General features: G+C 36.1%; 1 protein-coding gene across 3 annotated transcripts in view; it reads left to right on the top strand.

Moving 5' to 3' along the window:
• The window catches only part of LOC115919132 (sodium- and chloride-dependent GABA transporter ine-like), a 44,498-nt gene extending 22,649 nt beyond the window's left edge, over positions 1-21,849 (top strand). Inside the window, exons 6-15 of one of the 3 annotated variants that reach the window (XM_030971996.1) lie at positions 28-162; positions 6,701-6,807; positions 10,644-10,768; positions 11,361-11,473; positions 12,384-12,524; positions 14,294-14,393; positions 15,353-15,381; positions 15,493-15,564; positions 15,898-16,065; positions 17,612-21,849. In XM_030971996.1, the coding sequence (XP_030827856.1) occupies positions 28-162; positions 6,701-6,807; positions 10,644-10,768; positions 11,361-11,473; positions 12,384-12,524; positions 14,294-14,393; positions 15,353-15,381; positions 15,493-15,564; positions 15,898-16,065; positions 17,612-17,764 (1,143 nt within the window). In that variant the 3' untranslated portion in view covers positions 17,765-21,849. Of the gene's footprint in view, positions 1-27; positions 163-6,700; positions 6,808-10,643; positions 10,769-11,360; positions 11,474-12,383; positions 12,525-14,293; positions 14,394-15,352; positions 15,454-15,492; positions 15,565-15,897; positions 16,066-17,611 lie in introns of all 3 variants that reach the window. The other 2 variants (XM_030971991.1, XM_030972005.1) reach the window with 2 other exon arrangements.
• The last annotated feature ends 2,127 nt before the right edge of the window (positions 21,850-23,976 follow it).

Below are 23,976 nucleotides of genomic sequence, written 5' to 3'. Positions count from 1 at the left end.
GATTTGTTCTTACCCGCCCATGACTAGGTTGTGTATTTCACAGCCACCTTCCCTTACCTGGTTCTGATTGTACTCTTGATAAATGGTGCCCTCTTGGATGGAGCTGGCGATGGTATCAGCTTCCTCTTCAAACCACGCTGGGAGCTCCTCAAGAAAGCATCTGTAAGTCTTCCAAAATTTACAAACATGTGCATACTTATCTATCCCATTGGAAAAAGTGTTTCATCAAATTTCACCTCCTTTGTCATTATTTTAATGTAGATATATTTAGATAACCAGGGGGTGTTTCCTAAAACTTGTGCGTAAAGTTACAAATGACTTTACAAATGATTTGAATATGAAAAGCTAAATGGGATGATCAAAGTTTTTCATGACATTTTAACAAAGTGTGACTGTATTTCCCATAATCTCAATCGAATTGTAGCCAAAAATACACTCAGCATTAAAATGTTTTGTTAATAAAGATAAGGTTAACTACATCTGCATATTTCAACTTTAGCTTATATGCAATTAAAAGGATTTGAGAATCCCATTTAGCTCTTCATATTCAAGTCATTCGTAAAATTCATGCATAACTTTACGAACAGCTTTATGAAACATGCCCCTGAACCCTCATGCAAACCACATTACAGACATACTCTTATCTAGATGCTGCTTGTAAGTGTCGGCTTGCATGGTGATGTAGATATACAGTAGGTTTGCGGGTGCACCATGTGAGAGAAAGAGAGAGAGAGAGAGGGTTGAGGGGTCCTGAAAAAGGACTCTGACTCAGTAATCTTTCTTGGGGGAGTGTAGTCCTGAAAAGGACTGTTTGTTATCTTTCTTAACTCATCCTCTCCAAGCGCTATAGTTCTCCTTAGAACTATATGCTAAGAAAGATAACAAACGGTCCTTTTCAGGACTACACTCCCCCAAGAAAGATAACTGAGTCAGAGTCCTTTTTCAGGACTCCTCAACCCTCTCTCTCTCTCTCTCACTCACATGGTGCACCCGCAAACCTACTGTATACTCTTATCTGTTTCCATGTGCATTACCTTATAGCTGACATACAGTACATTGCATTTATGATTTTACGACGGAATGACTATTTTTTTGTTGTGTTTACAAATCTCGCACACAGCAGCAGTTAGCTCGGTGTCCAACTGACAACTTGCTGTGAGAACCTGGATAGCTTAATTAATATCATTTTTGAATTTTGAATTTATAATAGACTTTTTTTTTATGGCCGGTTCTTTTCAAGTGGGTGGAAGGTGCATACATTGGTCATAAAAGTAAAGTCCACATTTGGGAATTGATAACACCTGTTATTTGATAAATTGCTGACTAGTGTCAAATAGCCCATGAGAATCACTATTATGTAACTTTTAGAATGCATGTAATCGATATACATTAGTATCAAAGTAGACAATTGGGAGATAGTATAATTTGTCATAGCAAGTACTTCATTTCAACCTGATATGTAACTTACATGTATGCTGACATGTTTGTTAGACTTGTTTTTGTTATTGTATACGTACTGCTTTGTAACAATAGGCAATACTGTGTTGCATCAGAGTCTGACAAGAAGTTCTTGTTTAAATGGAAGTCAATTAAGGGAAGGCAACTTTATTATCACTCGCGTTCGTCCGGGTTCAGGACGATCGCGTCCCCTCCTTTGTTAGCAGAACGCGACTGTCCTTAACGCGTAAGGTATGGTGGATTAAAACCTTCTCCATTCATCGCGTACCCTCCTTTGTTTAGAGAACGCGAGCGTCCCAAACGCGTACCCAATGAAAGGGGCAAGAATGGGGGGATTATCTTACATAATATTACATAATTCTTGAGAGGAATAGGGTTTCTATTTGTCGCGCTAAGAGGGGCAAGAACTCGTTTAATCACCTTGCCAGTAAAATTCCTTCCTTCTAGCGATCGGAAGGCTTTCCCCATTTTAAATGAAATGTAAATGAAATGAAAATTGTGTGAATCGCAATCGATGCAGAGGTCCGTTGTTTGAGGTTGAGAGAGAGAGGGAGAGAGAGGTAGAGGCCGGGACGTAGACATGCATGTTTTGTTCTTTGAAATATTTACTCTACGAGACTGTTATGTATTTTTATATGTCATCTTTTGTCATCATTTTGGACGTTTGGTCTTATGAAAACTGATTTTGAATGAATGATACTACGCCGCGGCCGCCTTGTAGCGACCAGCAGCGCTAGAACAATTTCTAATTTGCATACCCTGTGCCGCCCATTGAGCTGGGAAGGGTAATAGACATTCTGACATTTCTATCGATCTTTTCGTGGGTGCAATGAAAAGGTGCAATGAAAAGGCACAAATGAAGTAGAAAGTTGGATTGATAACCGTATCTTGGAAATGTTGTAATCAACACCCAAGTTCAGACAGACCGCGATATTTAAGATTGTCAGCCTACGCCTTTGTTCTGAGAGCGCCGACTTGTGGCGGGAATGTCATAATAAATCTGTCATTATTTGTATGTCGTTGTTGCTACTGGACAATGGTGAGGAGAATTTTTGTTCCGATAACAAAAACAGATCCAACAATTCCCCTTTTTAATTCGGGAATACACCTTGAAACTCTCTCTCTCTCGATAGTAGTAAATCCATCTGTATCTCAAATCAACACTAGGCGTGTCTGCACTATCTCGAGATTGCCAAATATCTATTTGAACTATCCCGATCGCAAACTATCCAGCTAATTTGCGTCTTCATTAGAACGAAGTAGCAAATTAGCTGGATAGTTGGTCGGGATAATATCCCAAGATATCTCAGTTTAGTTTGCGGTTTTCCGTGTTTACTCGTGGTCAGTGGTTGTACTAGCGCGCTGAGCGGTATAGATCGCATGTGCGAACCGGAAATCGTTGTGCATGATGGGATCGGGATATTTGACTCCGGACTTCGGTCTAATGAAGACGGTCGCAAACTATCCCGCTAGTTCGGAAATAGTGGGATATTTTGCAAACTAGACCGAGATATCTTGGGATATTATCCCGACCAACTATCCAGCTAATTTGCTACTTCGTTCTAATGAAGACGCAAATAGCTGGATAGTTTGCGATCGGGATAGTTCAAATAGCTGGATATTTGGCAATCTCGAGATAGTGAAGACGGGCCTACTATTTCCTTTCTTATCTGTTATCTTTCTCTCCAGGCCCTCTCTACGACCCTTTTTTTGTTAGCCCTCTCTCCCTCTCTCTCATCCAGTCACCTTTCTAATCTCTCTCTACCACTATCTCTCTACCTCTTACCACTATCTCTCTTTCTTTAATCAACACTTTCTTTAGCTAGTGCGTCCCATGAGAAAACGAAACGGAGAATTATCGATGTTTTATGATAAAAAATTATAATAAATATAAGACACATATTTGTACAGGAATAACAAAGTTCCGTTTGTTTAAAATAATGCTTGCATTTCCATAATTTCCATAACTCTGTTGCTACGGCAGGCAGCCAGTGAAAACGAATTCGTTTAATCAAATTATGAAAGTGCAAGCATTACTTTAAACAAACAGAAATTTGTTATTCCTGGCTCATTTTTCCTGATTGAGCCGAGGTTTAATTTATGAAAGGGCAGAAAGTGAACTTACCAAAGGATCATGTCTTCAAATTGTTTTTTAATCGCTCATTCGTGAAATATGCATCATATGAGTTGCATCAAATGAAAGAAGAGGATCTAAGCTTTACAAATATGTGTCATTTATTCATTATAACTATTGTCGATTGCTTATCTGAAATGAGGCGTCATGTCAATCAACACCAAAGTTCCAAAACATCGCGTATATTTAACATCGTTACGCGCCTTTGTTCTGAGAGCGGGAATGTCATAATAAATCTGTCATTCTTTGTTTCCCGTTGTGACTAGACTACGATAAAGAGCAATGCCACGCGGCCTGCGTTATTTTTTTATGCGGCACAGATTGGGGCATGGCGCGTGTTAAACCTATGGGAAGTACGTTCTTTCCCTTCTGAATAGTGTCTGCACGAACGTGAGACTAGTCATGTTCGCTAGCGCATTAGCGCTGCGAAGAAGTTTGTATATCCATCGCGAACTATGTGTTTAGATAACATTCCTCTTCGTTTAAGTAATTAGTTAAGTTTTATTGACTAATTATTGTGATGTTCTCCTTATTGACGTGCTGCCTCCTCTTCAGATTTCCAATTCGATTTCAATTGTTGATGTAATGATTTTCCATGCGGTAGTTACATGTAACACTATTAAAAACAGACCTCTACTAAGTACGCACAAGACCAGTATTAGTCTGTAAATCAAGACCCCTTTTTAAAAAAAGCCCCAATCTGTGCCGCATAAAAAAATAACGCATGCGGCCTAGCCCTTTCATGTTTGCGCGCTCTCCATCGTACATTTCCCTCTCTTTCTCTATCTCTCTCTTGCGCTGTCTCTTTCGTGAAGTTATCTCCTCCTCCCCCCCCCCCCCCCCCCCTTTCCCCTGAAAAGATGAGCATGGGAAAACCTCTCTCACGCTCTCTTCTCTGTCACATTCACTTGAGTTCATTCACTCGGCCCATAAATGGCTTTGTTTTTGTTTACATTAGCTCAGAGGCGGCTTCATAAGTCATGAATGAACTGACTATGTCTGGTTACTAAGCAACTATGCAGTCAATCAAAATGTTCAAATTCATTTGTGGCTGCATGTTTTTATATCGGGCAATAAAAAAAAGCTCAAAATTTTGATATTTAACAATCATATAGTGAGATCCTACTCAAACTCGTGAATTTCTCATTTTTAAAGAACAATTTCCAGCAAATTAAAAATATGAACTGGCCATGTTAATGACGCGGGCGTACAAACACGTCGACAGCTCTTCTTATTTTTGGTGTCTCGGAGTCGACGGGTGTATATGTCATTTTGAGGCAGAGAATTTGAGTACCGCAATTTTGTGAAAATAAGAAAATGCAATATTGTTTTTAATATAAGGAAAATAATTACAGCTTTAAATACATGACTTGGTCTAGCTCGATAAAAATCAAACAACTATGATCATATTCATTTTTTTTTCTTCGTAACATTGGATAACAAAGTTCACAAATTCCAACATACTATAAATATTGATAATTGAGATTATTTAGTGCAAGGGTAAATATGACAATGACCCGGAACATAATAAAGGGATAACAATTAATCAAATTACTCTTAATACTTGTAAACGTTTTTTTTTTTTTTTTTTTTTTAGGGGGGCGGGGTCAAATTTTCCCTAGTGTCGCGCCACGCCTTTTTAATTTCTTGGCGAGAGGCCTGATTATGCATAGAATAAAAAAAATCAACAAAAGGGAAAAGTAAAACAACAGGGAGGCAAAGTTACATCTACATCTTCACTTGTAGGTAGTACATGCAATGTAAATCCTAATTTTGATTTCTATATTTATTTTGTAAAAACACTGAATTTTCTGCTGTGATTTTACATAAAACTCAGACTTCACAGAGCTGCCAAGCAGAACGTTTTTAACGTATTTATACGGGTTTTTTAAGTTTGGCTGTGCGAACGTGGCTACAGGTTGGCTGTGAGAACGAGCGTATGCATAGTTGTGCCAATGTTTCGTGTTGGCAATTCCTGTGGCGCGCACGCATGCACATTACACACAACACAGGGGATGTACACCACTCAAAGACGTGCGCATTACCCCAGGCTATGCATACACACATACATGCATCCGATCGTGATATCAAACCAGCATCCACAACACACGCAAATTACATATCAGTGCACTGCACTACACACAGCGTCACTCACTAGTACAAGGAAATCCCGATGTCACTTCCAAAAATCCACCCCAAAAGCCAAATTTTGCTGTCAAAAGTGCGGAATCGGAGCCATATTTCCAAAGCATGCGGTGGCTTAGCCAAATTTTAAAAACGGCTTCGCCAAAAAAAGCGCTTAAAATCAAGAAATCAGAGATTTTGTAACGATTTTTTTGGCTTATCGCAAGCGCCCTTCGAGGGCCTTCGAGTGTGCTGCGTCTTTACCAGCGCTGTCGGGCTCAGATCACGTGACCGCATTTTAGGGGGCTATCCACATGTTGTGATTTGCGCGAATTGCTAATCCACGCAATGCAGTACTGATTAATAGGTTGGGGAATACAGACACTACTAAATATGATTTATATATTTGCAGTGTCGCAGAAGCTTTTACTCATATGCAGCTGTATGTAGAAAGACTTGAGGCGTTGCTGGTTAGGTTTATTATTTCAGCGCGCGACACATTTTTGGGACAAATTATTATCAATCAACCCGGGGGATTGCAGCTCTAGGTCTGCTTTCAAGACTGAAAATTCATCTATGAAAATCTACTATCGTATTCTAAACGCGAGCTAGACGGGTGCTACTATTGTCAGGGAACGCCAGATTAACGCGTTCTAGACGGGTCAGCTATTGTCAGGGGACGCCAGATTAGAAAGGATTAGAGAGGGGCTGGATAGCGGTGAGGTTGATTGACAGCGGTCCTAGCGGACGGGATGGCTTCTTTTCTGGCTGCCTGCTCTATTGTCCAACAGACAACAATAGACGCGAGCAAGGGACGCCAAGGGACCGCCAGCGTACAATACGCGTCCGGGAACGGGGGATTAAGAGATAAGTAGGCGTCCCGAACCCGGACGAACGCGAGTGATAATAAAGTTGCCTTCCCTAACAAAGGACAAGGAATATATATAACTGATAGTTTTTAATAACTTTTTGTATGAACTGTAGGTTTGGGAAGCTGCAGCCGCTCAGAATTTCAACTCGATTGGGATCGCCTTTGGATCTATGATAGCACTTTCTAGCTACAATGAGTTCAAGAATAGGTCTATAGTTAGGTAAGTCATCTTCTAGTACAACTCTCCTGAGAATTACAATATAAAGCTGTTCTATTTTAGTGGTTTTATATATATATATATATATATTACTAAAGGCGTCATTAGAGGGACATTTGGAGTGAAAAAATGAGTCATTAAGTAGACATTGTGATTAGGAGGACAATTTGGTGTCCTCTTAACGTTTTTTACGTTTTATTTGTTGTGGAAGGCCCAATTTGTTTATATATCTCTCTATAAATATGTAATTCCACTAAAGGTGTCATTGGAGTGACATTTTGAGTGAAAAATGAGTCATTAAGTAGACATTAGGGTTAGGGTTAGTGTAAGGATTAGGGTTAGGGTTAGGTTTAGAGTTAGGGTTAGGGTTAGGGTTAGGATGTTTATTATGTCCGCTTAATGTACCATGTAGGGTTATATATATATATATATATAAAAGTACAGCTACGTCTCACGTTCCTAGACCATTTTCTTCACGCCTGAATATATATATATATATATATACATATGCCACTTACTACCTTGCTGAAGTAAATGGGTAAGATTTGTTTCTTGAATATGCTCCTGCTCTGAGCACTTGTCTGGTTTGCCAGGCCTAAAACTGGGGTAATAAAGTCTTTTAGAAATGCATAGAAATGGGTTTTTTTAAACAGGAATTGCATTTAATGTAGATTAAATGTGATGTAGATGAGGCCTATAATTCATTTTTAAACATATTTAAAACTGTATATGATCATAACTTTGTTGTTCGTAAAGTGAAGAAAAGAAAACTGCCACGAAAACCTTGGATAATCCCTTCACTGTTAAAAAAGATTAATAAAAAGTATAGATTATATAAAACATTTTGTAAGAAAAGAAACGACAGCAATGAATGTAAATATAAAAAATTTAGAAATAAATTAAAGTCAATCCTACAGTCTGTAAGAAAAAATATTTTTGTGATTTATTACAGAAGAATAGGAATAATATGTATAAAACTTGGGAAGTTATTAATGATTTATTAGGAAAGCGAAGAAAATGCCAATATCCTAATTATTTTCTTAAAGATAAGGACAAGTTAACTGATCGTCAATTGATTGTAAATGAATTTAATTCTTATTTTTCTAGTATTCCTACAAAACTAAAATCTGAACATATTCAGAAACCGAAATGCAATTTTAGTTCATTTTTACGAGATCCTTGTAGCAAATCAATATTTTTTCATCCTACCAATGTAACAGAAGTTTTGAATATTGTCAAATTGCTCAATTCAACCAAGAGCACAGATTTTGAAGGAATAAGTCAGTTCATTATGAAACATGTTATACATTTCATTGTCATACCAATTTTTTTATATGTAATCCTTTCTTCTTGTCAGGAAGAGTCTCCAAGAATTTTATAGTAGGAAAAATCATACCCATATTTAAAAAAGGTGATCCCCACATATTCTCTAATTATCGACCAATAATATTACTCCCTTGTTTTTCTAACAAACTGGAGAAATGAATTTATAATAGGCTCTTTAATCATATTAATAAGAATAATCTTCTGACTGTTTCTCAATATGGTTTTAGAAAAAACTCATCATATGGACATGCTCTAATGGACCTTCATGATTACATACTCAATAAATTAGATAATAAATTGCATACATTAGGCTTGTTTCTTGATTTGTCGAAAGCTTTCGATGTCATTAACCACGATATTCTCCTCACTAAATTAAAACATTTTGGTATACGCGGTATTGCTTGGGAATGGTTCAGGGACTATTTAAGTGATCGTATTCAATTCACATCATACAACAGCTTTATTTCTGACAGAGAGAGGATCCAGTATGGAGTCCCACAGGGCTCCATGCTGGGTCCTCTCCTATTTTTAATTTACATAAATGACCTTAGTTCTGCTTCATCTTTTTTTCATTTTGTCTTATTTGTTGACGACACAAACCTGATTGCGTCTCATAAAAATTTTGGTAAATTAATGTCGGAAGTATATAAAGAATAAGAAAAGGTTGTTGAATGGTTTAATGCTAATGAATTGATTATAAATTATGACAAACCAAGTGTACTTTATTTTCATAATAAAACTAATCCTTGCAATATTAATGATGTACAAATATTTATAAACAATATAAATTTGAATGTGTGCTCTTCTGTTAAATTTCTTGGTATCCTTTTGGATGATACTTTATCTTTTCAGGATCGTCGATTGTATATAACTAACAAAATATCTAAAAACATTGGTGTTCTTTGTAAATTACGTGTATTTCTGCCTGAAAAAGTATTGTTTATGTTGTATAATTGTTTAATTTTGCCTTACTTACATTACTGTAATATCACCTGGGCCGGTGTGGGAACAACTAAACTAGAACCTCTCCTTAAACTTCAAAAGAAAGCTTTAAGAATATGTACAAACTCCCATTATCAAGCTCATTCACGCCCCCTGTTTTTTCGCCTAAGAACACTCAATATTTATGATATACATAAAATTCAAAGTGCTATTATGATGTATAATGTTTATAATAATTATGTACCCAAAAGAGTTTGTCAAATGTTTATCCTTAATAAATCTGTTCATTCATATAATACTCGTTCCTGTATCAAATATCATTATCGAAAGGTCTCTACCCAGTTAATGCTTTACTCTTTTAGACATAATGGTCCCCGTATTTGGAATGATTTAACTGATAAGCTAACATTATGCACAACTATATCATCCTTTAAAGTTCTATTGAAAAGACGGTTGGTCTCTTCTTATTTCCCTTAACTCTTTCTTTTTAGTTGTTCTAACTTGCAATGTTCCATGCAAGTGTGTGCGTGTGTGTGTGTGTGCGTGCTCTCACCTCAGCATTCTTGTGGGGTTTTATGTGCGCTTCACATACCCCTTGTGAGGCATTTTTACTTTGTGGGGTATTTTTTCAGGACCCCACAGAGTAAAGTCTTTCAAATGACTGTATATTCGGTGTCCTATGCCCTGCGGGGCATTAGAAGTGGTACCCCATAAATGACATTTTGTGAGCGTGTGCTAAAACTTGCACACTTTTTTATGGTAACATCGTAAGCACACCGCCGGGTTGTTATCGCCAGGTTGTACATACCCCACTAGTAGGGGACCACAAGGTATATCTGGAACGCACAGAAATACCCCACAATCAGGTGCCCCACAAAGGCCCTGATGTGAGAATGCGTGTGTGTGTGTGTGTGTGTGTGTATGTGTGAATAGTGCTCTCACCTCAGCATTTTTGTGGGGTTTTATGTGCGCTTCACATACCCCTTGTGAGGCATTTTTACTTTGTGGGGTATTTTTTCAGGACCCCACAGAGTAAAGTCTTTCAAATGACTGTATATTCGGTGTCCTATGCCCTGCGGGGCATTAGAAGTGGTACCCCATAAATGACTTTTTGTGAGCGTGTGCTAAAACTTGCACACTTTTTTATGGTAACATCGTAAGCACACCGCCGGGTTGTTATCGCCAGGTTGTACATACCCCACTAGTAGGGGACCACAAGGTACATGTATATCTGGAACGCACAGAAATACCCCACAATCAGGTGCCCCACAAAGGCCCTGATGTGAGAATACGTGTTTGTGTGTGTGTATCTATAATGTGTAGTTTCTTATTTGTATATTGTTATTATTGTTGTAACGTGTACAAACATGTAATCTCGTTATTTATTATTCGGATTTGAGAAATTAGCCATTGAATGGAATAGATGCAAACAATATGATGAGAAAACTTGTGAATAAAACATGTACCTTCCCAAAAAGTATATTGCACACCAAAATTATTCCCTAGAATTAATATTGTGGAGATTTGTCATGTTTTCAGTGTGTTTTCTTTGTTGCTCCTTTTTTTTGCAGAGATACTCTGACCATCTGTGGGATCAATTGTTTTACGAGTATCTTTGCTTCGTGTGTGATCTTCTCTGCACTGGGTTACATAGCTAAGGTCCAAGGAGCTGACATTGAGGATGTAGTTGTACAAGGTGAGATACATTCTAGGCAAGATATTGACGAGTATTCATAAATTAACTTTGTGAACTCTGGCTAAAGTGGGTAGAGTTAGTTTACTCATGTACAGAGACCTCTTCATCTGGTAACAATATGACCATAATTCTATAAGTGACCAAACTAAAACTGTGTCCCTATGACATAAATCCTTCATGACTGAACTCATTATTATCATCTATATGACAATAAGGTGTACAGAGTATTAAAAAGAGTTGACACTTGGTGCTCCATAATCAGCAAACTACATGCAAGTTCAACTTTAAGTTTGACTCTGTGAGGGTATCTAAGATTTTGATCTCTCTTAACATTATCTGGTTTCATTTGAAGCTAATCATCAATGCACAGGTCCAGTCCCTAGCTGTTTTATCAAAACTCTCTATCAGTTACAAGTGTCACATTTCTGTAACGAATGTGCTCACAAAGCCATTTCAAATGCGTTATTTTCAGGAGCTAGTAACTGTTATTGTTACTGCTTGTGATATCAAGCTTTATAAAACAGTGCCCTATCTGGTCTACACAACAACAAAAACTAAGCTAATCACTGATTGTTTTTCTTTCACTGTGCAGGTCCTGGTCTGGTGTTTGTGGTGTACCCGGTTGTATTTAACACCATGCCTGTTCCTCAGTTATGGTCTGTACTCTTCTTCCTCATGCTGGTCTGTCTGGGAATAGATAGTCAGGTTAGTGGAGTTTCAAGGGAAAGAACAGAATTACATTGTTGTCAGTGGCGGATCCAGGGAGGGGGATCAGGGTCATGCCCCACACCCCCTTCCCTGATATCCTATAATCATTATCCTCTGTGGTATTATTGTTTGCATCACCATCATCTTTTGTTGGTGTTAATGTCAAGAGTATTGGGGGATTTAAAAATTGTATGCTATCAGTTGCTTATATATTTCATGTAACAGACACTGAAAGATGACACAATTACATTTATTCAGCCATAAGATTTGAAGTGCTTCGAGTCATTGAGATATAATGATGTGATAGATAAAGTAATGATGATTACAATCCATTTCCGCTAAAGAGACTGAAGAAGCATTGTGTAAATTCATCAATGAAATAGATCTTGAGAAAGTTCTTCAATTACCGCATGAATGGCACCACATTTGAGACCATGTTTAATATAGCCCTAAAAGTGAACCAAAATAGAATATTGCTTTGCAGTGAAGCTTTAATTAGAATGACACAATGGGATGTCTATAAGCTGCACCTACATGTTCAGATAGTACAGTATGATATATGCATTTAGGTATCTGTTTGCAAACATAATAATATGATTGCAGGGCCTTCAGGGAGAACAGTATGAATACTGATGAGGCTACCATGGGATAACAAGACATATTATTGTTATTATTATTATTATTACAAACAAACATTCTGTGTTCAAACATAAACATAACTCAATCTCAATTGAGATACAAAAGACATACACAAAATGAAATAAATACTTGTGTGTATTTTCATAGTGACAATTAACAAACATGGATCCATGCACATCCAGGGAAAAATATTGATGGTGATTGGAACCCTGTAACAAATTGACAACTTTGTTATAATATGTCACATGTTCTCTGTTATTATACTCAGTTTGCTATGGTTGAGGTGGTGGTAGCGACCTTCAATGAAGGTTTTCCCAAGCTTCGTCAATTCTATTTCAACCGGAAAGAGATCCTGGTCCTCTATATATGCATCATCTCCTTTCTCCTTGGTCTACCTAACATCACTAGGGTAAGTCTAGGTTACCAGTCTTAGTCCTAAAGGCTACCCAACATTGCCGAACAAAGTCTAGGTTTGGTCCTTACACAGTTCTAGGTTACTAATCTTAGTCCTAAAGGCTGCCCAACATTACAGAACAAAGTCTAGGTTTGGTCCATCTAGGAAGCTCTTTGTTACAGTCTAAACTTTGGGCTACCCAACATCTTCAAGATAAGTGCTGTTGTGGTCTTTCTAGGAAATTCAAGTTTCTCAGTCTACTTGAAACCTGATAGCACCAAGATAAGTGTAGGTTTGATCAATCTTGGTAGCTCTAAGTTTCATACCTGTCTAATCCTTGGTCTACCAAACATAAACAAGATAAGTCTTTGTATGCAACCCTATTTAGCCCGGGCTATTTTGAAACTGCATAGCCCGGGGGGGGGGGGGGGGGGGGGGGCTTCTAAAGCCCCCGCGAAAATTTGCATACATGTCAAGTGAAGTGTATAGAATACTATGGTAATTTCAATTTTTTGAAAAATTCACTCATTTGCATATTTATGGTAATTTATGCAAATAAGGTCATACAATTCACATTTTTGCCCATAAATCAGACATTATTCATATTTAAGCATTCTTTTTCACTACATATATTTATTAGACCATTTGAAATAATAATACAACATAAAAAATTGAACAACCAGGGTTATTCCTTATGTTATCTATTGTTTTGATAATTTATTATGTATTTCTTTGTTTTTTTAACTTATGTATTTTATTGTTTTTGTTGTTTTATTTCATTTCCAACTATAATTCAACTATTTTGACCCCAAAATAAACACCTAAACTATAAACAAGACCAAATAACCAATGTTTTATCTCTTTATTAAAAAAAAATGTGATTTCCATATGTTTTGTACACAAATCACAAAAATGAGCGATTTTCGGGCTGACATGCAAAGACAAAAGGACACGTGGCTTTGTAATGGTAGGTCTGATTTTCGAAAAATTTCTTTCAAAAGATGCGCAAGACTTGAAAGAAAAAAGTCACAATATTTCAGTCCAAGATTTTCTCGCGTTAAAAAATTAACGCGAAAAATGTCGAGGGGGGGGGGCTTCTAAATCCCCCCCCCCCCCCCCCCCCCCCCGGGCTAAATAGGGTTAAGCTTTCATTTTGTAGATACATTGTAAATGTATCTCCACAACAAGAAAGATATTTGTAACAGATCACTTTAAATTGTCACCATCTTTCTGATTTTGCTTCCCATTAGATTTTGGACTGATTTTTCATCATGTATTTCTCTACACTGAATGAAGGGAACCTCTTACAGACATGCTCATTGTTTTGAAAAATAGTTTTAGTAATTATTATGAATGTTATAAATCAGAAAGTCATAGTATCATCACAATCAGCAGCACCATTTTCATCATCATTATCATTATCATCATCACCATCACCATCATCATCATCATCATCATCATCAACGTCACAATCATTATCATCATCATCATCATCATCATAATCATCATCATCATTATCATCATCACCACCACCATCATCATCATCATCATCATCATCATCAACGTCACAATCATTATCATCATCATCATCATTATCATCATCATCATCATTATCATCATCACCACCACCACCATCATCATCATCATCATCATCATCATCTCATCATCATCATCATCATCATCATCATCATCATCTTCGCCATTTTCATCATTATCGTTGTCATCATAATTATCATCATGACATGGTCTTAATCTCATTTGTTCTGTCATGTTTATTTTTGCAGGGAGGGATGTACTTCTTCCAGATCATGGATTGGTATACAGCAGTCATCTCTCTTTTCTTTGTAGCTATGGGCGAGGCTGTAGCTGTATGCTGGGTGTATGGTAAGTTTATCACTATCCTCAAAAAGTGACACAGTCAGACTTCTTCGGTCTTGAAGCTGCCCTACATGTGTTTTGATAAATAGCTATGGAAATAAAACTTACAGAATTATGCTCAATGGATGCCTGATCAATTTACGTATAATTTGATTCCATAATATACATTTTTTTTGAGATTCCTAGAATACAAGCATGAAGTTGGAATAGTTTCCATTTTTCAGTTTGAATTTTCGTTTATAGAATTTAACTGCAGTATTGAATACTCAAAAGTAATTGATAAGGAATTAAGAAACAATCCGATTGGAACTAGAACCACTGTAAGTTTGTGTAGGGAATAATACATGACTGCATGTATGAAACAGAACCTAAATGATTTAGACAATATGGGCACTATCAAAATTCAATCTGAAATGACTATTCCAGTTTAAGCTCATAAAAATGATGGTGAATGTAAGAGGATTACATCACCAAGGTGATATTATTTGTGCATCTTTGTAAATGTAAATAACATTTTTGTCACTCAATTGTTTAAATCATGTTTTGATATTATGTAGTGTATCAATATCGTTTTTATCTTTGTGTCATTATCTATGTATAATGTATGTGAATTGTATTGATAAGTCATGCATTGTTATTTATACTTTTATGTTTGTTTGTACTCTCATACCCCGAGAGGGGGTCAAAGAGTCAATAAAATTCTACAAAAATTCTACAAAATCAAGATGTCATGAAATACTTGGCAATGTTCATCAGCTCAGTTAGATATGTTTACACACAAAGAGGACGATTAGAAGGAAAATAAGTAAAGTCATTTCAGATATAGAGTGAAATGTTTGTAAGAATCCTAGTACTTTGAAATAAAAACAATTAAAAGGAATGAAATATTCAGAGTAAATCATTGTTTCATTCAAGCACAGATTGGAGAGTCTCAAAATGAGTTCTTGATTATATCTCCTTTGTAGGTGGTAATCGTCTTGCTAAGAACATCGAGGCTATGACAGGATCTTATCCTAACGTCTACTTCAGAGCCTGCTGGTTGATCATCTCACCCCTCCTCATTCTGGTAAGTCATAGTTCTAGATGATGATGATGATACTGGCAGGCTATGACAGGATCTTATCCTAATATCTACTTCAGAGCCTGCTGGTTGATCATCTCACCCCTCCTCATTCTGGTAAGTCATAGTTCTAGATGATGATGATACTGGCAGGCTATGACAGGATCTTATCCTAACATCTACTTCAGAGCCTGCTGGTTGATCATCTCACCCCTCCTCATTCTGGTAGGTCATAGTTCTAGATGATGATGCTGATGGTGACGATAATGATGATGGTGGTGAGGATGATGATAAAAAATAATGGTGGTGGTGGTGGTTGCGATCATAATGATGATGGTGTTCTATGTTCTTGGTACTGGTGATGGAAGATGGTGAAGAGAACCATGTACCGGTAGTCGGTTCAATTGCACCATAAGGTTTAATTGTCTTCTTTATATATTTTGTTGTCAGGCCATCCTAATCTTCACGATTGTGGACTATAAACCAGTGACGTATGGTGATTACGTGTACCCTGCTTGGTGCCAAGGCCTTGGTTGGTGTGTGGCCCTTCTATCTATCCTGTGTATGCCTATCGGTGCCATCCATACATTGGCTACGTCTAAGGGTTCCATGAAAGATGTAAGCAAAGCCATTCACTTGGTCCTTTTATTCTTCATTTCATTTATATTATTTATATTTCATTTCTATTATTCATCCATTTAAAAATCGTACATAAAATGTAATCATATACAAGGTAATATAGGTTAAGGATCCTTAAAGAAGCAAAAGCTTGTAAACAGGGCCCCTTTAGCAAATTATACATACATAAAATAAGTCATGTAATACAAATATTCAGTCATCAACACACATGACATACACATATATACATCCACACAAACACAGCTAGAAGGAAAGAAGAAGAAGAAAAAAGAAGTTAGTAGAAAACGAAGAAGAAGCAAAGAAAGACAATGCTGATGACGCCATATGATTCAACACTCCTTTGTCAAGACATGACCATGACCAAGGAGTGCTGAAAGTAAGAATCTATCAGCCATGTAAACAAATCTAAACAAAGGTTACTCAGCCAGTATGTACTAAAATCTTGTCAACAAGAGATTTACGACAAAGCGTTCTAAACCTTGACAACGTAGTACTAGCCCGGATATTCAGTTCATTCCAGATTGAGAGGATTCAGAAATCAATGACTTGATGCATGCATATTCAACTAATGATCCATAAAAAAAATTCTTCCTGTATGTAGGAACTGTAAGAGGCATATTGATCCGCGTAACAGTCTGTGTTTATTTTTAAGAATACAACTTTTGGGATTAAAGAAAACAGTTTTTGAACTCCAGAGGTTGGCAGGTCTGTTGATATATTTAACCTGAATGTATCACCAAAATTAAGGGATCTGGCATTCTAGATTCAAAATATCAACTTCAAGTAGTACTTGTGTAAATGAGATTTTGCAAATTTGAATTTGAATGGCACCTTCTTAAAATGTCCATTTGACGTTCACCAGTCTTGTGCAGAAAGCATTTCTTGAATGTTCTTAGCATCCAAATAGGAGAATGAGAATGAGTGCCTTGATAGTTTCATTGTGGTATGACCATACACGCTCATGGTCTTGTAAACACTTTGTTCTTATCTAGAAGTTAGAAAAGTACATGTAATCTTTAATCAGGAAGATGATGGCTTTGGAGCAAATGATTTCACGTACAGGCCCATTTGTCTGAAATCATTTTTGTAGGGCTTAACCCTGAATGGGTAGTGAGAGATCTGATATAAGAGGCTAGTATTAAAGAGAAAAACCTACTGTTGTATTTCTTTCACAACATTACCATTTTAATGAAATTCCATTTCTACCATAAATGAATGAAAAGATGTGATGGTACAGCCTTATATGAAATCAATCAATCACACCAGAAAGTTTGATTAGCCAAATGAACGTGATATCACTTTTATTCAACACATTTCCCCCTGATTTTCCACATATAAATGACTTGGCAGAAGGCAATATATCTAGTCTTTCCTAATATCTCGACATGTCCTTTTGCTCTGTACCTTCAAAAATAACAAATAAATGTTGATACTTGTCGTGTTTCTTCAGTAGATTTATTGGTCAAAAATGAAATTTAAATACAATTTTCACACTTTACTCTTTTTCTCCTTTTCTCTTTGCCAGCGTCTGTTGGATGGTCTGAAGGCTCAGTTTGATGATGAAACTCACATCAAGCAATGTGAAGGACACTATGACCTTGATCATGACCTTGACCTTGACCTTGAGATGACTAGCAAGCCTCCATCCTATGACATGGTCGTTGGTAATGTTGCCTAGATACCTGGAATGTGGTGTATTACTTTCTCATGATCAGGTTATCATTCTGAGCTGTGAGAGTATATGTATATATATCTGTAGATGAACTGATTGGGTTTGTATAGTGATATCACTTGAATCGGATGTGAATACAATTTGGTGACATATGTTTTGATGATAATTGCTGCAAACTCCTCTCATGACTTCAACGCAGGCACCTAACCCTAACCCTAACCCTAAACTCTACCTTACAGCTAATCACAACCCATGTTATACATGTAACCTTCTCTATTAGAGGGACTAAAGCCTGGAGCAATGTCACCAGAGTGTTGTTAGATCTCCATGGTGATAGGTCAGGATTCTCAGGAAGTAGTGATACGTAATTACCTCTGAATTCAATTGTATTGCTTAAAATGTGAAAGTACATGTATATGTTTATAAATCTGTAGATAAAAATGACTTTGTTGATGGTATAATGCAAGAATACATTTTGATTAATCCATCTGATTGGGTGTAGATACTATGCATACTATGTTTGTATGATCTTCATTGTAAAGGCTCTGGAATAATCACTGTGTTACAAGAAAATTATTTGGGATGGTATTCTGAAAACTATGTTTAGGGTATGGTATGTTTTTCTTTAGGTAATGCCCCTGGCATGCTCATTTTCTCCTCTGATTAGACATGTTAACTTGTATCAAGTTATGGAGTGTTTCATCTTGTATCTCGATCAGAAAATCATGTTAAGATAATATAAATAATTAGTGAGAATAGCCTCTTGAATCCTGTAGAGTGTACAGAAAAGAAAACATTCAAGTGTTAAAAAAGATCATGTTTTATGTATATGAACAGCTACTGCTTCAAATCACTGCATGAATAATTAGACCCTGAGAAAGTGATTGGTACTGTAGTGTCTATTGTGTGATTATAGAAACTATATATTTTTTTTTTAGATTGCAATTATGAGAATTTTTTCAAATTATAGAGGTTATTTCACTTGATTTAATCTTCAAAAACTTATTATATGTTATTAGCTTTTTCACCTGGACGTCTCTTGTTTGATTTGTGACCTTCATAGAATGACCTTCATAGAAGGATTTGGTCTGAGGCAGTATCGAAAGGCATTGTCTGGGTTTTGAAAATAGATGTATGGAAAGCTCTAGAGGATATAAACTCTGTTAAGAGGACGGATATTTACTGTGATTCTTAGTTATTAGTACAGGGTAAATTAAAGTGAGTGCATTTAGTATAAAAATGTATAGTTTTTTATTGAAAGAAGGGTGGTCCACCCCCTCCCACACCTCCATCTGCTTACACAGTTTCTCAAATTATATCAACTACATTGAAGATAAACTTCCATGTTTGTTGTATTTCATTCATCTCAGTTTACTTTGTTGGAGCTTATTATAGTACTAAGACAGTGTGTGTGGTATAGAAGAATGGTACACTGGCATGTCAGTGAAAATACCATTCAAGTTATCTTTCAACAGATTAACATGATTTAAAAATCTCCTTTTTGGTTTGGGAAGTAGTAGTACTAATCACTTTTTATGTGGACCCTGCGTTGAAAAATGATTCTATTTTTATGCTTCTTTTTCTATATAAAGACCACATTCATTGTTCATGTAGTTTTGGTGTATCAGTTTACTACATATGATGTAGTGATATATGCCTCTTTGTTTTTTAAGGCTAGGTGGAAAAGATTCCCATTCGTCTGTTATACATGAAGCTGTAACAAAAATGAAGCTCTTGTTTCTATGTGCTCAGGACAGAATTGATAAATGAACTTTCAGGGATCATTAACAAAAACAAGTCTTTCATCCTTAATCTATGTACCAGAAGAAATAATTATGATGAAATGAGCAAGTGCAAATTATAGCGTAACTTCTGACCGTCATTCATGTGCCATAGCAGAGTATTACAATGTTGTAAAATGGGATCCTTTAAACTTGTGTCAGTATGATTGCACCTTTCAGTTATAACTATATAAAAGAGGCTAATTTGTGTTTACTGTTTTGAGATGATAGTGGTATCAAATCAAACTATGCCTTGATCTTTTTCGTACTTTTAATAATCTCTCCAAGCTAGCCCAAAGAAAAATATTGAAAGTTATCAGAATGTTAATAGAATGCAAGCTGAATTTTGTAAAGTAGACATTCATTAAAAATGATAAGCATTGCCAAATGATTTATCACTAGAAACCAGGAAGCTTAAAGATGATAATCTTATCAGTTTTTAGGTCAACTGCATTATAAAGGATCTGCGTGACAAAGGATCTGAATAGGAAAGGCTTAATCGGTTCAGAATCCCAGTGCTTAGTTCAGGCCAGTAGTGTGATTGTCTATGATTTGAAGCCGATGCAGCTTTTATTCTGACTAGGAGAGTTCAATGCACAGTAATGTGTTAGTATTCTTATCATTGTTTAGATGCTAAATCAGAAAATGATGCTTGTTTCTGATTTCCTATCTGATGCAATTGCCATTTCTTTGTAAATTAGATTGCAGCACAATAGTGTAGTGTGTGGTGGGCTTAAAGCTGCCTTATAAATACATTTACTTGTATGCCTTGTTTGTTGTTATATTTCTAGGACTAAACATTTATCTGTGCTGTGTAGTCTTTCATGTGTAGTTGTCTTGTGTTAGGATAGCATGTGTACTCTCAATCAGTTTAAAAGTTTACTTTAAATGATTATGTTGATGCAATAGATATTTTATAACTGAAGTTTAAAACTTTGTATGTTAAGCTTTAGGTGATGAGATAAAAGGTTGATTGTTAAGAGTTAATTTTTGTTGAAAACAGGGTACCATACTGATCACAGTACATGTAAATGGTTCTGTTGGGCTAAGAGTTTGAATGATTAAATGTGTTAGCCTGTATCAGGCACACATAGCAATAATAAGAAACTCTTATTTCCATTAAATCTCAAATCATGAAAATTTAATATAAAGAATGGCTGAATGTGTTCTCTCGTCTGGAAATCATGAATAATGACCAGCATGTACATCATTCCTATACAAATTCAAGACAAGATCATTTAAATGATTTCAGATCACTATGCATTTTACTCTTAGTGAGATAGGTGTGTGAGCTCACACTATGCACATTCATAACTAAAACTTTATTTTATTGGGCTGTATTAACAAACTGCATGTAGCAACAGCCTAGCAATTCCTATCAAGTAATTGCAACAAATTGTTTTCTAGCATATTGTATCGATTACAAACATCTAGATCTGATCATGTAATATGTCATTGTAATGTTAGCACATTTCCAAAGGTGGTATATGTCATGATGGTTAATAAATTAGTGATAGTTTGATGAATTAGACCCATTGTATTTTGTTGGTTTATTCTCATCTCAAACATTGTACAACACATCTTCTTGCAGATAGCTAGATAGCTTTCTTTTTCCATGTATTTGAGTGTATCTGTAATATGTATGTTAAATTGTGTAAACAGTAATCATGTTGGAATATAGAAGGGTAGAAGTGGGCCATTTGGGGGACAGTCAATATGACTAATCATAGAGACAATGAATTCTATTGATTATGAATACTTAATATGAGTAGCATGTAATCTGACTTCTGTCTCTCTGAGTCGTCCTAAATCTTTACTTCTTACGGGCTTTTAACCATTTGGTGTCGAACAAAGTAATGGGGTGCATTAATTCCTTGTTATCTGTAAGAAGTTAAGAGTTTAGGGGTCAAGGAAGGGTGTGTGTGTGTTTGTGTGTGTGTGAGTATAGAACCCCTAGTAATGTTGAGCCCTGACCAGATATTATGCAAACTAGGCCAATTGACATGATCATTTACTATTCAAACTTTACTGGTGGAAAACAAAAGGCAATTTAATAGTATTTGATAATGTTTTAGATGTTAAGGTTCAAAGTTTCAACCAAAATCTAACTATTTAGTGTTTTAAAAGAAAGAAAATGTCTTTCTATGAAACTTTTGCAACATGGAAAGACAAAATTGAATAATTGTCCACAAAAGTCATTTAGGGGGTAATTTGTTAATACAATCTGTAAAAACATTCTGGGTTCTTGCTGTTCATGACACTTTCACTTCATTGCGCTCCATGCCCCCCCCCCCCCCCAATTTTTACAAAGTACCAGTAGATGTTCATGCCATTTTTAGTCATCTTAAAGATGACCGGTCCGTCACATATTACTATGTGTGTAAGTACTTATGTAAGGACATTCAAAAGGTAGGTCAATATTTTTATGTAATAATAATATATAGGAATTCTATTTTGATGTTATAAAATATATGAAAGAAGCCATATCAAGTGTAGAGAAACTTCAGCTATGTTATATACAATACATTTGTTATAGATTATAAAAGTTATCTGAAATGTAAATTTCTTAACGTTCATGACATTGTCCAGTTAACCCGACTATGTATATACAGATCTCACAAGCAGCCTAAAGAAAACATAAAATCACCTAGTCTGATATGTACTAGTGTGGGTGTTATACCTGCTACAGGGTGAAATACAAAATGGATTTTGGTATCACTCGTAAGATTTCTTGCTAGGTTATCTTCAAGATGCTTTTTACCATCTTAATATCTTTGCTTAAGTAGTTGAATTATTAATTAACTTGTTTTGATATATAACAATAAACAATCGTAGGGGATTGTTGATTACTAAGGGGAAAAGTCTTGATGATTTTGAATATAAATAAAAGGACCCTATTTGGGTATGGTATGAATAACTCAAAATTTATAGATGTCATATCCAAATGAGGGATTCCACACCTTTTCTACTCCTATGTTTGTTTGCTTTTCATAACCCTTTGTACTGGTTTTACATTATGTACATCTAAATACCACATGTGAAGTAGTTCAGTTTAGCTTCATAATCATTCCTTATCAATGGTGTGATATTTGTCAGAGATAACCAACAACCATAATGTGTAATGTCACTTAAATGTAGGTATTATTTCTGATTTTTGAAAGTCAACTTTTCTACCAGTTAGCTACAATTTTGTATTTTTTTTTCCATTAAAGATTGATTGTCCAACATACCTGCTGAGTTTCAACGACCATTTATGTGTTTTCTGGAGGTTTGTAGATTTGAGGATATATTATGGAAAGAGAAGGGAGACAGAGATTGTTTGTGTTTCATGTCTCTATTATTAAACATACAGGACCCTAGATAATCGTGAAGCTATTACTTTAACTTGAAATCATTTGCAAACATATTTGTTACGACTACAAAAATAATTCATAATTCCAGGAGTTGAGCTGAATAACAGGACACCTTTTTACTTCACCCCCCCCCCCCCCTGCACTATCAGGAGGACAATTATTTCCTGTACCATTTCAGATTCACGGTGTGTTGCTACACCATACAAAGTAACAATCGGATAACTAATGATCAACGAATATACAGTATACACAAAGCTCGGCAACATTGGCTTTAAAGCCTATCTGAACTAATTTGGCCAGGATGGATTAGACCTCCCTTCTTGGTCACTGAGATGTGGTTATCTCATCAAATAACCTCTCAATTAACATATATAAAAAATGGATCATGGGGGACCAACGGGTACCGCTTAGGCATTGTTTGCTATATAGAGGGGTAAGTAGCTACTAGTAGTGCAGTGGGGCTTTGAGCTCTGCCAGTTGTAAAATACAAAGACATCAAACTTGAGTTCATGCGAAATCTTAGCAACCAATTTAATTAAAATGATATTACACGAGAAAATACGACATTCCCGATTTGGGGCGGCCGACAGAAGTTGGATGTGATGGGGTGGGATGGAGGATAAATTATACCAAATGTTGATTACTACAATATACACTATCCTATCTCAAAGTAGAATTTTCGGGCACTTCACTTGGACTATTGAAGTGGCTTTCCACTGCTTCCAGATCAATAAATGGGCCGCGTCCTGTAACCTTTGAGAGCAGGAATATTGATCGATTCATACAATACAAAGTAACTTTCACTCAGGAATTAGACACCTCCCACGTGGCTATCACAAGACTTTGAAAGTCAGGAAAGATTCGTCTGTATCAAATATTAATATTAACCATTAAACATGATATGAATCAATGTTTTATAGGCGTTCGGTTAAAAACCTGGATGATTGCTGCCAACGGGATGACTGAATAGGCCTATTCCCATGTTCGGTTATCGAAGAGTCCGAATATATATAACTTTATATCTTATCATACTGGTGTCAAAATATTATTTTTTGTTCTAATTAAGATGCTTTGTCCTTTGATA

The sequence above is a fragment of the Strongylocentrotus purpuratus genome, unplaced genomic scaffold, assembly GCF_000002235.5.
Source record: "Strongylocentrotus purpuratus isolate Spur 01 unplaced genomic scaffold, Spur_5.0 spur5_contig_862, whole genome shotgun sequence".
NCBI classification, from domain to species: Eukaryota; Metazoa; Echinodermata; class Echinoidea; order Camarodonta; family Strongylocentrotidae; genus Strongylocentrotus; species Strongylocentrotus purpuratus.
This window is presented reverse-complemented; position numbering and strand designations above follow the sequence as displayed.